The sequence below is a fragment of the Galeopterus variegatus genome, unplaced genomic scaffold (genome assembly GCF_000696425.1).
Source record: "Galeopterus variegatus unplaced genomic scaffold, G_variegatus-3.0.2 Scaffold2823, whole genome shotgun sequence".
Lineage (NCBI taxonomy): Eukaryota > Metazoa > Chordata > Mammalia > Dermoptera > Cynocephalidae > Galeopterus > Galeopterus variegatus.
The window spans coordinates 83,959-99,510 of NW_007728934.1; the positions used below are offsets into that span (position 1 = coordinate 83,959).

Genomic DNA, 15,552 nt, shown 5'->3' on the forward strand with positions numbered 1-15,552 from the left:
CCCCTTTCCCCTCTCCCCCTCCCCCTCCCCCAACTGCTCCACAACATTTTAGAATGTAAAACAATAATAATAATTAATTAAAAAGAAAAAAATATTGACTGCAGAAAACAACACTGATGTGAAGTCTAAAATACAGGGAGAATCAAATTCATAACAGTTCTCGCATGTAATATGAAAGGGAAGAAACAGAGTTTAAGTATTCTAAACTTCTTATACTATCCAAAAAGTGATCAGACATTAATTTATAAATATAAATAATAACAAAGAATGAACATTATAACCTCTGAGGAAACCACTAAAAGAAGAATAAAAGATGTATAATAACAAGCTAATAGAGGAGAAAATGAAAATTTTAAAAGAAGAAAAAAAAGGAGAGAAAAGAAACACAGAGCCGACAGAACTAAGAAAAAGCACCTAATAAGATGGTAGATTTAAAACCAAATACGTCACTTATTACATTAATTGTAAACCAACTAAATGTTTTCTAAAAAGACAATTTAAGATTGCATTTACAACTATTTTTCTATATACAGAACAACCTGAGAGTACAGAAAGGCTGAAAGTAAATATATGTACAGATGAGGGTACTTCAAAAAGTTCATGGAAAGATTCGTATTATCTTTCCTTTTTTTTTCTTTTTGGCAGCTGGCTGGTGTGGGGACCCAAACCCTGGACCTTGGCGTTGTCAGCAACATGCTAGTGGCCAGCCTCATTGTACTATCTTTCAATTCTATTTTTTCATGAACTTTTTTAGGTACCTTCGTATATATGTATACATTTGCATATATTTTCTACGCATATGTATATATATACACACATATTGCAAACGTTAACTAAAAGAACACTAGTGTGGCCATGCAGCCATCAGAGAGAGACTTTGAGACAAGCAGTATTGCTGGAGAAAAAGATTTCACAACATTGCAAGGTTGAATCCACCACGAGATATAACAATTCTAAATTGCTTTGCACCCAGTAAAGTGATCTCAAAATATTTAATGCCAAATTGACAAGTAGAGAAATGAACAAATTCACATCCACAGAAGATTTTAACACACTTCTCATAGTAATTGTGAAAAAACTAGGCTCACTCCCTCCCCCCCAAAATCGATAAGTATAGAGAAGAGTTAAACAACATGATTAATACCATGTACTTTATAGCACCCCACAGTATAAGCTGAGCCATAAAACAAGTCTAAGCAAACTTCAAAGGACTGAAGTCATAGTGTGTGTACACAGTGGAATTAAGATAGAAATTGCCAGCTAAAAATAACTTAAAAATCCCAACATTTGGGGCCGGCCCGAGGCTCACTTGGGAGAGTGTGGTTCTGATAACACCAAGGCCACGGGTTCGGATCCCTATATAGCCATGGCCGGTTGGCTCACTTGGGACAGCGTGGTGCTGACAACACCAAGTCAAGGGTTAAGATCCCCTTACCAGTCATCTTTTCAACAACAACAACAAAAAAAAAACCCATCGTTTGGAAGTTAAGCAATGCCTTTCCAAATAATCCATGGGTCAAAGAAAAAATTCATAATGAAAGTTTTAAAAGATTTTGGAGGAAAACAGAAATAATTAACTTACAAAATAGAGCTAAAACTATGATTAAAGGGAAATTTATAACCTCAAGTTGCACATTTTAGAAAAGAGAGTCTGAAGATCGATCACCAACCTTCTGACCCTTCGTCGTGCCTCCTCTGACGTCCAGGCTGACCCGCCTGTCTGAGCGGCTCAGGTCCTGAGCAGGAGCCCCTTCCTTCTCCTGCCCCAACTTGCTGTTTCTTTGGGAGCTGTCACCACAGTCGATCCCCGTTCACAGGGAAGCCCAGAGGGACCTGACACGGGGAGCGATGTGGTTCTGCAGCCTCTCCTTCTAGGTACTACCCCAGCTCTGACCAGCAGCCTTGATGCCCAGGCCACCCCCTGTCCTTCACAAGCCAAGGGGACCACAAAGCTGTGTGGAGCAGGGCTGGGGGCAGTGGCCTGAGCCAGACCCAGACAAACCAACCCCTCCAGGCAGGTTTTCCTTTTGAAACCAAAGAAGTAAGGACACTCAGGCTAAAAAGGAAACTCCAAAGAACACACTTCCAGAGTTTCTTTTCAAGCAATGCCCATCACTGGGGACCCCAAGTGCAGCTGCCTGTCTCGTCCTAAAGCCCCAGGCCCACCACTGAGCATAGGGGCAGGACAGGAGGGACAGGCCCAGCCAGCCGACCCCTCAGACACGCCTGGCTCTGCATCTCAGCATGGCGCTGGGCCCCCCCTGCATACCACTCAGGGAGGGGTGGCAGCCCAGCCTCCACAGCCCATGCCTGGCCTATGCTCCTCCCCACAGGACTAGCACACCAGGAATCCAGCCTGAGAGACTTCTCTGCACAGCTCCTCAGGCTGACTGAGCTCACTGGAGCCTCCACACCTCAGCTGCTGCCCCCTCCACATCTATCCTCCACCCCATCTGTCCTCCACGCAAAGAGCCCTACAGCCCCATCTGTCCTCCACCCAGACTGTGAGGCACTGCCCTGGAGCCTGCAGCGGGATTCTGAGGGGAGCCTGCCACCCCTTCCATTCAGTGTCCTGAACCAGATGGGACTGAGCCAGTCCCTGCAGCCACTGGCAGCTGCCCAAAGGGGCAGCCGCTGGCAAGAAAGCAGGAGGAAGCCCGCCCACCCTAGAACACCGTGTTCCCACCACTCTGGGCTGCTCAGGCCTGTCACAAGCACACCCTCCTGGGCCAGCAGCTCCCAGCACCACTGAAGGCCAAGAGCCGGACTACAAGGGGAAGGCCTCCTAGGGCTGCAACTGGCCTGCAAAGTGCTCCCAGGGCACATCAAAGTCATGGATCAGTGGCCCTGAGCCAGGCCGCCAGTTGCCCAGCACACTCTCCTTGCTCCTTCGTGGTCACGTGAAACATCCAGGCCCTCAGCACAGCTCGGGGCTCCTGCAGGGCTCCCCTGCATCAGGGGAGCCCCACCCTGACATGGGCAGTTCAGGGGCCCACATGCCTCTATCTGCAAGGAGCACACCTATATGGCCTGCTGGGATTCCCTCACACAGGTGCACATGCAGCAACCAGGGCTGGCCATCAGCTGCACCAGATTCTTATTGAGATAGGATGAGACAGAAGTGGAGGACGGGGAGTAGGCAGGGCTGTGGGAGGCAATGGTGCTTCTGCCCCACCCCTTCACACAGCCCCCGAGCCTGCCATCCTGCCTGGACTGGCCCTGTCCCCACTTCAGTGCACTCGCCTACAGCCGGCACAGAGCCCAGGACTTCAAACCCACTCCAGGCAGCACAGCCACTGTGGGCATGCAGTCCCGGGGGGGGGGTGCTGACTGCTACTCCACGGGGGTCAGGGTGAGGAAGGGCAACGAGCTTGGCTGCCAGCTACTGGCGGGCTAACTCTGGATGGCACTTGTTCCCCGAGCCTCGGCTTCCCTCTCTGTGGAATGGCCACACCAAGCCCAGTGTCTGGAACTCAGTCCCTCAGCAAACCTGACTTGGCTCCTTCCTTCCCTTCGGCCACCTCACTGCCAGGCCAACATCTAGGACAGAGGCACTGACGGGAGGCTCTGGTCTGCACTGCGCAGCTCCCACATGGCAGCACAGAAAGACCCTCTCGGGAGCCCGTGCAAGGAAAGGCACCCACAACACAAGGCCCATGCAGGGGGAGGTGGCTGGGAGGACAGAGGACCTCCCCAGAGGCTGGAGCAGGAGGGACCTGACAGCTCCTGGACGGAGCGAGAAGACATTCCTAACACCTGGAGCTGAAGAGAGCCGAAGGAGAAAGTGGCCTCAGGAACAGCCTTCCTGGGGGGTTGTGTGACTGTAGCCTCCCCACCTGTGTGGGGAAACCTAGGCTCCTCCCACACTCACCTTGCACTCTGCTCAGAATGTCCGTCACCCTGCCCCAAGCCTCACTCCTACCAGCTGCCAGACCCTGCTCCACCCTCTAGCCCTCAGGAAGCCCTGCCCAGCCTGGTGTGTCCTCCCAGCTAGAGCCCGGCTGGACAGCTGCTTGGCCCTTGCAGCAAGAGCCCAGCACCTCCTGCATAAAGTCACTTTGGTGCTGCTAGGGGCCTTGCTGGGCTCGGTGCATGCTAAGTGAGCACTTGCTTCACAAGGGCAGAGGTGGCACAGGGAGGGGCACAGGGCAGAAAGACAAGGTGCCCGTGGACAGGAAGCACTGGGCTGGAAACATGAGAGGGGCCAGGACTTCCTTACCACCAGGACCCCGCCTCAGCATACCAGAGCTCTGACCACACCCAGCCCTGCCCTGCGCCACAGCAGGTGTCCTGGGGCAAGGGTTATCATGGGGTATGACTAGGTTGGGAAGGGAGGGAGGCAGCCTGTCAGCAGGGGGAGGAGGCTGGGGCCCCAGCAGGAAGGACAGGCAGGACCCTAGGCCTGGATGGGGTGGCAGCATCCTGAGCCCCATGCAGGGAAGGAGCAAACCCACAGGACCTGGAAGGCCTTTACGCCCCATGTCAGCAGGTGGAGCTGCCAGCACCATGGGACACAGGCTCCTGGGCCACTCACCAGGCAGTTCTCACTGAAGCTGGCACAGCCTTGCTCCCTTTCCTCAGGTGAGGAGCATCACGTGCTGGTGACGGGTCACCACTAGGGGGCCAGCAGGGGACAGACGTGTTCAACCGTGTCCACAGACTGGCCTCAGGGTCTGCTGACTCTGCCTGGGGACACTCCTTTTGAGGGGTCTGGCCACAGGAAGAGTGCTGGGTGGGCAGAGTGGGAGAGCCAGGCCAGGGGGCGGCCATCCAGGACAGCCTCACAACGGTGTTCCCGGGAAACCCCTGGCCGTTCATCCCCATGTAGGAGTCAGCAGGCCACGTGGGCTCACAGCAGCCCAGAGCCTTCCTCCTGCACCCAGAGCCCACTGCCAGGCTGGGCTCCCAGGAGAGACCACCAGGTTGAGAGAGACTCTCAGGCCGGCCAGGCTCTGGACAAGGATGCTGCCCTTGATATCCACCAGGGCACGTAGCAGGGGGGCCATCCCTTAGCCAGGAGGGCAGTGACAGGAGCAGCAGCCCAAGCTGTCCCCAGCCTGTGACCAGGGCCCACCACAGGGTCCAGCCACCTTTCTGAGCTGGAAGTCAGCCCAGCAGGCTCTGGTCACCAGCCTGGCAGCCCAAGTCACTGTGGGAACACTGGGGTGGCACATGCGTGTGCTCCCACACCAACACTTGTGAGATAATTAATTGGCACAGCCTCGACAAACATAAAATCAGAGGCCTCCGGTGTGCCTGATAATTTATGCAAGACTCAAGGACCGCTGTGGCTGCCTTTCTCAGAGCCTAATTCAGCACTTTCTTTTCCCTTATGAAAGCAGGACTCCAGATTTAACTGCTCTCACACCCTTTTACAGTGTTTGCCATAGTGAAACCAAACAGTCCAGCTGCACACCAGTGAGTGATGATGGATGGCAGACCCCAGAGGCGGTGGGCAGGCCCCTGCAGGTGGGCGATGCTGCCACCAGCACGGCAGGGCAGGAACACCAGGCTGGCCTGAGGCACCTGAAGTCTCCACTCCTTCAATGAGCACAGCAGCCCCCTGGGGAGAGATGACCCTGACCCCATATGCAGACATAGAAACGGCCCCCAGCGTAGAGTGCAAGTAGCCCAAAGTCTCCCAGCGAGGCTCACAACCATGATGCTTCTGGGTGTCTAAGCAAAGTTCCAGGACTTCAGCACCAGATGCAGAGCTGACCCCCAGCACCCAGCAGGAGAGAACGGGGCACCCAGCTCAGCCTCTCACCAGTGCTGGGGCCACAGGAGTCCCCCAGCTCTTCTGGCTCTGGATCTCCCCTGCTGAGACACAGCAAGCCTGTCCTGGGCACCCACCCTGAGCTGGCACCTGGGGCCCTGGGTGCATGTCGTTCCCCCACCCCCCCACCGTGTCCGCCTCCTCAGCTGGGACTGGGGTGAGGACTGCCACCTGTCCCTGTGCATGGGCAGGGAGAAGCATCCTGGGTCCCTGACTGCAACTCTCCAGGTCCCCACGAGGCTAGGACCTGTGCCTTGGGCCAGCTCAGGAGGAGAAAGCTGCTGGTGCTGACGAAGGCTGTGGGGCCAGGCTTCTGCGGCGAGGCCCTATGCCAGGCATCTGGCACTGAGCGATGCCCACATTCCACCCACAGCAGCCTCTGAGAGGGCCTACCCAGCAGCCTGGAACCGAGAGTGTACTTGGGCAGAGCTGCACCCACAACTAGCCGGCAGCCACTGTGAGGTAGCGACCCCTCTGCCCCTGAGCATCCCAACACCCTTAGCCAGCACAGGTGGTGAGGAAACGCCACCCCATAGAGGCCCAGGGCATGAGGCTAGCAATGGCACTCTGCCCCCTTTGCCCACTGACTCTCCTGCATGCGGCTGTCGCCCTGCCCACCAGCATACCTCACAGGGGGCAGGATCAGCACCTGAGCAGGCACAATGCTTCTCGTGGCCCCTCAAGACCTGCAGTCCCCAGGAGACCAGCCACTCTCAACAGGCCCTCATGCACACACACCACGGTGCACACCCTCCAGTCCACCTGTCGGCCAGGGACCTGCCCAGCCTGGGAGGTCAGATGGGGCAGGGGTTCCCAGCTTGTTCACCCAGCAGGAGCTCTGCGGGAGGCTAGGGACTGGCTTTAATGCACACAGGGACAGAATTAGGGGCAAACAACTGCACCCTTCAGACCCTCACCCAGCAAAACTCTGTGCCAGACCCCACCCCCTCATGGTGGCCACCAGGAGCAGAGCCCCCTAAGGGCCCTCCTCCCATAGGGTCTCCACCTGCCAGCCACCCTGCCCAGCACAGCCTTGCCAGTCTCCTGCTGTTATGGGCCCCTGTGACAGAGAGAGGCTCCCTCTGCCCTGGACCAGCAGCTGTGGGAGCCTCACAGGCCTCAGTGTATGTGCCAGGCTCTAGTGAGTGGGACAGAGTGCTCGCCTGCAGTGCCTCCCAAGTGACAGCACAGACAGTAAACACGCAGGAGGAGAGAATGCCCAAGGTGGCAGGGGTGGCCAGGAAGCGATCTGAGAGGAGATGGGCAGAGAAAGCTGACCACAGGGCACCCAGCAGACACCCGAATGCAGGGGCAAGCCACATACATCTGAGGGAAAGGCAGGGGTGGGTGAATGGGGAAGAATGCCGTGCAAATGCAGGCAGGTGCATGGGCGGGGCCTGGCCAGGTGGCTGGGGTTTGGGTCATTCAGTGCACCGGGAACCCACAGGAGGGGAAGCGGTTGGCTCTAATGCATGGCAGCAGGGGGGCTGCTGGGGCAGACAAGCCAGGGGCCAGCATACTCCCACGCTGATACCTGCACAGTGAGTCCCTGAGCCTCCATGAACACATGGAGCACAAAGACATGGCTGGGAGAAGGGTGCAGATCTGTCCAGACCTTTGGTGAACTGCCCCTTCCCAAGGCGGCCGAGAAGGTGATGCCGAAAGGACCCCCACGGGTCTGGGAGGCTGCCTTCAGGTCCCAAGAGGGTGGAACCCAGCACCCAGGGAGCACCACCCACCTGCCCGCCACGACTTTTCCTTGCTCCACAACAGCAGACGTTTCCAAGTAACTGGTAGGACTCCCATGACTTACTGCCACCAAGAAGCTTCCCAGCCTGGGGCATAAAGTGACTAGAGGATACCTGGCCCATGCTCCCCCCAGCCCGGGTGCATGAGGGAAAGTACCCCCCTGCACACAGCCAGCCAGGCTCAGCAGTCTCAAGCCTATCACCTCAGTTGGCTGAGCCACAGCACTGGGCCCAGGTCATGGCCAGAGGAGGATGGGCTCTGGAGCGGACCCTGAACCCTGCAGCACCCCCCCCGCCACACACACACCCGCACACCAAGCGAGAGCGCAGTGATGTGTAGCCATCAGCAGTGCATACTGTAAACACTGCACACGGTGATTTCTAATTGCCACAATTACACGGGTGGCAAGTCACACACCATTTCTGAGATCCCTAAAAGTTTCCATCTCTCTGCCCAGATACCTTCAGGGTTTGTCTGCTGCAGACAGATCAAGCTGGGTCTCTGCTTCAGCATCCAGCAAATGCGGCTCCCCCAGACCCTCAGGGATCCTTCTGGAGGGTGCCCCAGCTGCCAATGGGCCCTTCCCCAGGAGGAAAGGGAAGGGAGAGACAGAAGGCAAGAGGCACAATGACAGCAGAGGGAGACCCCCCAGAGCACCCTGCCCCAACCCCAGCCAAAGTCTGACTCCAAGCCACAGAGAACTCTCCGGAGGCTGGGCGGGCAGGGTGGCAGGGAGGGAGGGCTGGAACCTTCCTAACATTCTCAGTCCCCAGGCATGAGCGGCCACACTGCTGCTGAACAATGCAGTTCTGAATTCAATTAAAGCGATTATCTGTGGTGCCAAATAAATTGTGTACAGCACATATCCTGAGGCACTTCACACCTCCAGGCTCATTATTCCCTAACTGTTTCCTCCTGTTTATGCGCTCTCAAATTAAATTGCTGATAATATGCGCCAAAATAAAAAATGAGCACACCTTGTCCCAAGAAAATTGATTCTCCCTTTTCCTGAACTGGCGATTGCCAGGTTTTATATACTCTGTTCCTGGTGATCATTAGTAATTCAATTTTCTTTTTATTAGCCCCCTTATCTGCTGAGCAATATAGTGGCAGAGCTGACCTCTTTCGCAGGGGTAAATGTTTAAAATCTTTTCCCTGATTAATTTTGCCAGTTAAGAAAAAGAGGAGAAATGGCCCGGCTCTTAGCCATCACAATGAATAAAGCTTAATGTTGATTGTGATGGAATTTCTAATGCCAGAGAAATTGATTGAACGCGGCAATTACGCTGCAATACTAACTCAAGGGAGATGAGATCTCTTTCTCCTGGCCGTAGCCTTTTGGTTATTTAAAACAATCCAATTTGCAAGGATAATTATGTATTAGTGTTTTATCTGCCACTCGAAATGAACAGGGGAGTTTCGATACTGGCCCGGTATTAGCAGGTTATTGCTGCAAATTACTTGATATCTGCTTTCTTTCACATAAAGAGGAAATTAGGCAATCAATTACCTAAAAAAAGGTGGACTACAGGGATAAAAGGAGCAAGCGCGCCCTCTGCTGGCCACCAGCTGCAGGGCAGGACTGAAGTCAGGATTTCAGGCTGGGCCACCAGGCAGTTTCCAGAACCCTCTCTCCCCCACGCAGCAGCCCACAGGCGGTCAGATCCCTCTTTGGACATCTGGGTACTGCTGCCTCCGGGGAGCTGGAGCTGGGGCTAAACATTTGCTGGGAGGAAAATAGGGAAAGGGAGGACTCCAAGCAGCCAGAGGAAGGGGCAGCCCCTGACCACTGACCCTACCTTCTGTTGGTTACACTAGCCCAGGGTCTGCACCTTCCTGGAGGCAGGAGAGCACAACCTCGGTTATGTAGCAACACCCCCAGCAGCCCAGGGACAAATGAGAGCCCCAGAAGGGATCTCTCATGCACTAAGAAATCCACAGCACTAAATGAAGGCCTGTGCCAGGCAGCCAGGCAGGCCCTGCACAGGGACCCAAGGCAGCCTTGGGACCGGCAGGCAGAGAGGTGGGCAGATGGCATGACTGACAGGAAGGAGACTTGGGGAGCTACACGCCAATTTCTCAGGCTCCAGCCCAGCCCAGGGATGTGCTTGTCCTCCTTCCCATCTCCTGAGGCCAGCCCACCACGACTGCCTCTGCTCGCCTGGGGTCTCATGATAGCTGTCTCTGGGGCTCCCTGCCCACATGAGGAGCCTCTCTTTGGCCTGGCATTCAAGGCCTCATACGCAGGCCCTCCTGACTCCCTGCCTGCTCCAGGCCTGCTGGACACTCCCAGCACCTGACTGCCACCTCATGGCCCAGACACAGTAACACATGTGCCCAGTCCCTCCTCTGTCCCTCCCGGGCTTCCCAACGGAACCAGAACCTTATTTGGCCTGCAAGACCCTTCCTCATGAGCTGGCCCTCCTCCCCCTCTGGCCTCCTCCCATCCCACTCCTCCATTCCCAGACAGCACACCAGCCTTGCGGGCCTCCTGCTCCTGAACACAGCTGGCTCACCCCAGCTCGCCTCAGCCTGCAGAGCTGAACGCTTTGCTCCTCTCCTCACCTGGGTCACCTACTCGGAGAAGACCTCCCAACTGCCTGGCTAACGCTGACCACCCTCCCCACAGCTCCCACAGCACAGTCCCGCTCCCCCTTCCTTGGGCCACATTTACCACCAAAACATCTTTCCAGCTGTCTGCCCCAGCACCCGTGGACTCTCACTGCAGCATCCCCAGGAGCCAGCACAAGGTGTTCCGCATGTGCTCTTGGGTGGACCTGAGTGGGGAGCTTCCCCCAAGCCCCTCCCGTAACAGGACCCCCCCTCCTCTCCTCCCCCATCTTGTGTGCAGTCATCATGTCTGTCTATAAGTATGAGGTTATTCATGTCTCCATCTAACAAAGGCAGTACCTGTGGCAGCCCCTCAGCTCCCCACGGTGCCTGGCCCAAGGCCCTGACCTCCAAATCCCACACTCCTCACTGCCTGTCTCCTCACTGTGGGCTTGGGGGGGCACAACCCCTGCTGTCGCAGCCTGCACTCCACTCTGCTCTAGGCCTAAAGAGGGAATGGCCGGTAATAAGCACGAGCAAGCAGGGGTGACCCTGCAGGCTGCAACTCCCAGTGAGGACTCCCCAGCACTTCCTCCCACCCCTCCTGGCCACAGTACCCGCAGATCCTCCACCTCCTTGGGGGCTCGGCCACCCGCCACCAGCATCCCCAAGAGGCCACAGGGCACCTGCCCACTGTCCAAGCCACCCCTCTTCTCCACTTCCAGCCAGTTCTACAGCCCATCGAGCCACCCGGCTGTGGCCACCAAGGACCCCCATGGTGTTCCCCTTGCTCCCTGTCACACTGGGACAAAGCCCACACTTGCCATGGCTCATGGAATGGCTGGGCAGCCAGCATCTTCCAGCCTCATTTCTTGTCCCCTTCTAGTCCCACCCCAGCTGCACGGCCCCCCTCAGGCCCCTGCCTGGGATCCGTGCCCACCCTCCCACGGCCAGCCACCCTTGCCTCAAGGCTCTGAGCTCTGCCCAGCCAAGGACATTGCCCCCAGTCAGGTTCCCCACACGCCATGCACAGCACCGTGGTCACGAGCACCAGTTCCCAGTCAAGATGCCCAGTTCCAAGCCTACTCATCCTCAAATATCCCATCTTCTCCAGATCTCACACCCCCAGCCTAGGACCCCATCACCCACACGTGTCCCAGGTGCTCAAAGGGGAACGACAGGAGGCAGTCAGGGAGGGTGCACTCGCAGCTAGTTCCCAGGCCTGAGCCCAGCCGCTGCTGCTCCCGGGCATACCTTCCTTGGTAGGGAGGTGAACCCGGCTTGGTGGCAGGCGGCACAGCCGGTGCCTGGTCACCTGCATCAGGCCCTTGTTGGGAGTCTTCTTCAGAACAGGGCTGCTCTTCCCCCGGATGGCTTGTCTGCGCCGGAGGCTGAGGTGGCTCTTGGCAGTGGTGACAGGTGAGGGGCTGCTCTTCTTGTCCCCAGGAAGGCTGCAGAGACAGAAGGCAGGCAGCTCCCAACAGGCTCTCCAGGCCACTCTGCCCACCCACCCTTCCGAGGCCTTGTCTTCTCCACCATCAAAGGCAGCATCCACCTGACAGCTGTTCCTCCCCTCCCCTCCCCTCCCCTCCCCCTCTCCTCTGCAGTCAGGCTGAGGATCCACAAACCCAGAGAGTTTCAGAGCCAGGGCAGGCTGCTGTGCTCCCAGGGAGAGCAGAGGAGGGGGCCTCAGCCCTTGACCCCCACCCAGTGTGTCCAGCTCCCTCCCCATGTCTCCAGGCCAGATGAGCCCCAATAGGGGCTAGGGGAGGGGGGGTAACAGAGAAAGACAAAGGCTTTCTTCTCACGGCTCCTCTCACGCTCCCTGCCACAAGAGAAGACAACAGCAGGATGGAGAGCAAAGCCACCATCCAGAAGCAGTGAGGAAAGGGAGCTGGGAGGTGACAAGCCTAACCAGAGCCAAAGACTAAGGTCAGATGGTGGGAAGAACCTCCTGGGGGGACTGTCAGCACAGGGATACCTTATGGGATGGCACATGCCACCATGTGCACTGGCAGAGGCAGGACCTTTGCCCACTGCCCAGCAAGCGCAGCCGCCACCCTTGCCGCCAGCTGCTGACCCAATGAAGTCCCTGACCCCAGACCAAGCCCTCTGGGCTATGGCACCATCTTTAAGTCACATCATACTCCACAAGGGTGGAGAGCTGGGGAAGTGATGCACACTCTGCAAGGGAGTGACCTAGCCTGGTCATCTGGCCACCAAGGGGGTGGCTGGAACGTAATACCAACCTGCTCCTTCTGGGGGCAAAGGTCACAACAGCTGGGAAAGCCTGGGAAGCTGGGGCCCACCAGCCCCAACCCAGGCCGCCTACTACAGCCTATCCAGAGCAAACCTCAACTTGGGCCTGGGTGAGGCACCCTACAAAGGCCAGGCCTCCTGGACCCAAATCCCTGGGCCTGAGGGCAGAGCAGGGAAGACCAGGCTCCAGTCTACCTCCCAGCCCAGACGCATGGCCTACAGCTGCAGGCCAGGGGCAGACGCCACACGGGGAGCAGGTCCATGGTGGCTGCTCCCTGGTGCCCAGCCTGGCACAGAGCCACCCGTCTGTGAATGCTGTGGACCTAGGACGGAAGTTGTCCCCAGAGACGTTTTGGTCTCTCACCAAAGAAGAAAGGGTGGGCTGGCTGGCACATGTCCTCTGCCCTTGCCCAGCTGGGGCCCAGGCAAGCCCCTGAACCACCCGGAGCCTCATTTCATGTGGCTCTAAAGGGGATAGCATGCCCTGCCTCATCCCTCAGTGGAAATAAGCAGCTGCAGCAAGCACAAAGCCCCTGCCCAGGCTGACATGAAGCCATGCTCGTACACCCACCACGAGTCTTCACCTCCTCCATGCACCCCCTGGAGGTGGGCCCTCCCATCTGCTCTGCGGACCAAGGAGGGAGCAAGACTCAAAGAGATGACTCAACCACCCCAAATCCCACCACTCAGAGGCCAGAAGGACTTGCTGGCCCACACCCAGCCCTGCCTGTCCAGACAGGATGCAGCGGTGGCAGAGGCAGGGTGGAGACTGTACCTGGTACTCCCCCGCCTCCGCACGATCTTGGTGCGGCTCTTCACTTTGTAAGCTGAGAGCGGAGTCTCACCAAAGAGAGGCTTCAAGCCACTGGGTCCCACTGCTGGTGTGTCCCCTGGGGGTGACCTAGATGGGACTGGGGAGAGCTGGGAGGCATGGTCCTTGCTGCCAGCCTCTGACTGCCAACGGAAGGAGGAAGAGGAGGAGGCAGAGGGGCTGGAGGCCTTCCACTTGTACTTGCTGGGTGAGGGCCCAGGTTTGGAGGATGGGGCCTGCTTCCTGGGCTTGGCCTCCGGATCAGCTCTGAGCTGTGGCCTCTCCATCTTTCCTGTGGCATCGAAGAGGGCCTTGCACACATTCTCTGTAGCCGCTCTGGGATTGAGGGACCGCCGAGCGGCCCGGGGGCTCTTTGCTGAGGTGGCTACCCATTTGTAGTTGTTTTTCTGGAACCTGTTGGTTTGACAGGACACAAGCATCGAGGTCTCCTGGGCCTGCCTGGGTCCTGAGGCTGGTCTGGCCGGGCCCACTGCTGAGCTAGAGGTACCTGGCTGATCTGGATGAGTGGCATTCACTCTCCCATCCTCAAGGAGCCGTGCAGCACAGCTGGCCACAGAATGAGAGCCCACCTTCTGGCCCACAGCCACGACAGTGAGCGGGGATAGGGTGGAGGACGGGAAGTGTGCCTTGGCGGCAACTGCACTCTCACTGACCGTCCGCCGGGGCTCCAGGGGGCTGCTGCCCACACTGCCCACAGACTTCACCACCCGGGGCTTGCCAGCCTCCTTCTGGCAGACCAAAAGGGAGTCCTCTGCACTGCAGCTCCCCCTGGTTCTTCCTGTCCTCAAGGGCTGCAGCTGCCCACCAGGGGGCTCACCCTCGCCTTCTTGGGGTCTTTGGTCATTCCAGGGGGTGTCTTCATATTCTTGCAAAGAGCACCGCTGGGCCCCTGAAGTGCTAATGGAGCCAGACTTTGATGGCGGTTTAATTTTGATGACCATGTTCTGATCTGGATTGAGCTGGACCTGTCTCTCAAGGACAAACTGCTGGGAGTCAGGACTCTGGCTGCCCCTGGCCCCAAGGGGTGGCTGTACAGCATGGTCGCCAGGTGGGTCTGAGGATCCTGGGGGTCGATTCACCAGGGAGTATTTCTTGCGCCACGCAGGCCCACGGTGTGAAGAAAAGCCCCTCCGGCTCGGACGAGGGTAGCGAGCACTAAAGGCCCTGCCGTTGTGGTAAGTAGACGGCTGCCACCGGGAAGCAGCTGAGGCGCCTGGGGCAGGGGCACTGCTGTGAAGGTTTTTGTAGTCATCGATCAGACCTGAGAAGACACAATTACAGGCTCAGTCAACCACAGGGTGCGAGTAAAATCAGCAACAATCGTGACCGCCTGGAGCAGCATCAGCTAGCGAGGCACCTCCCAAACTCCACTTGACTCTTGAGCCCCTGACAGCTTCAGAAGAGCAGCCCACAGCACCTGGGAGCCACTGACAGTTCAGCCCAAATCCCCTAGGCCTGTCAGTTCCATGAGCCTTTTTCCATCAGTTCTATCTCAATCCTATTTCTGCCTGCCAATCGCAAAAATGCACCCCTGTGGTAGAACAGTCCCTCTGTGCCAGTCTACTGGGCCCACAATCCTTTGAGGGGAAGTGTCACTCAGTATGAAGAGATCAACAGGGCCTGTGCTGTAATGCCTCGACAAGAAGGGCACAAGTCAGCCACAGAGACCCTTGGGCCTGCCCACACATGGAAAAGAGGAAAGACTGCACCTCCATAATTCCCACTGCAGGTAACAGAACTGACTCCCCTGGGCATTCCATGCTTGACAACAGAAGAATACCAGAAGTACAGGCCCTGACCTGCCAGATGCCACAGTCCTCCCTATAGAGAAAGGGAGGCCTGGTGGACTGGAGTCCTAATGCAGTTGGCTGACACAACCACAAGGACTTTCCAAATAAGCCCCTGGATAGCTGTCCTTGCAGGAGAGGCAGGGATACAGGCATGAACTGGAACCACCAAGGACGTTCCGACTCAACCTGCAAATCAGTTGCCAGTCCCTCAGTTATCAGCATTCCCGCAGCACAGGGTCTGTCCCCAGGCACACAGAGAGACATGTCCAGACCTAGTGACACATAAGGGCAAGTGTAATGAAGTCCAAGAAATGGCCAACGCAGGAGCCGGCCAACCTGGACTCTTTCCTTTATACACGCGTCCCACATCCCTAACTTTTCTCTTTGTGAGAATAACTCCAAAAAGTTATTATTATTATTTTTTAAGTTCAGAAAAACCAACTCGGGTCTGAAAATCTTCAAGTGTGGAAGCTGAGCCCTGGGGAGTCTGGGCCTGGAATACCAGCGGAGTGCGACGGTGCGCAGGGGAAGGGAGCCGAAGCGGGGCGCGGGGCTCGTCCCAGTGGCGGTGCCCCCCCGGCCCGGGCCGCGGCCCG

General features: G+C 57.0%; 1 protein-coding gene across 1 annotated transcript in view; it reads right to left on the reverse strand.

Moving 5' to 3' along the window:
• The window catches only part of ZC3H3 (zinc finger CCCH-type containing 3), a 28,049-nt gene that overhangs the window by 4,856 nt on the left and 7,641 nt on the right, over positions 1-15,552 (reverse strand). Inside the window, exons 3-5 of the mRNA XM_008583074.1 lie at positions 13,110-14,427; positions 11,330-11,526; positions 10,436-10,580 (exon numbers count right to left, since the gene is read on the reverse strand). Coding sequence (XP_008581296.1) covers positions 10,436-10,580; positions 11,330-11,526; positions 13,110-14,427 — 1,660 coding nt within the window. The remainder of the gene's footprint in view (positions 1-10,435; positions 10,581-11,329; positions 11,527-13,109; positions 14,428-15,552) is intronic.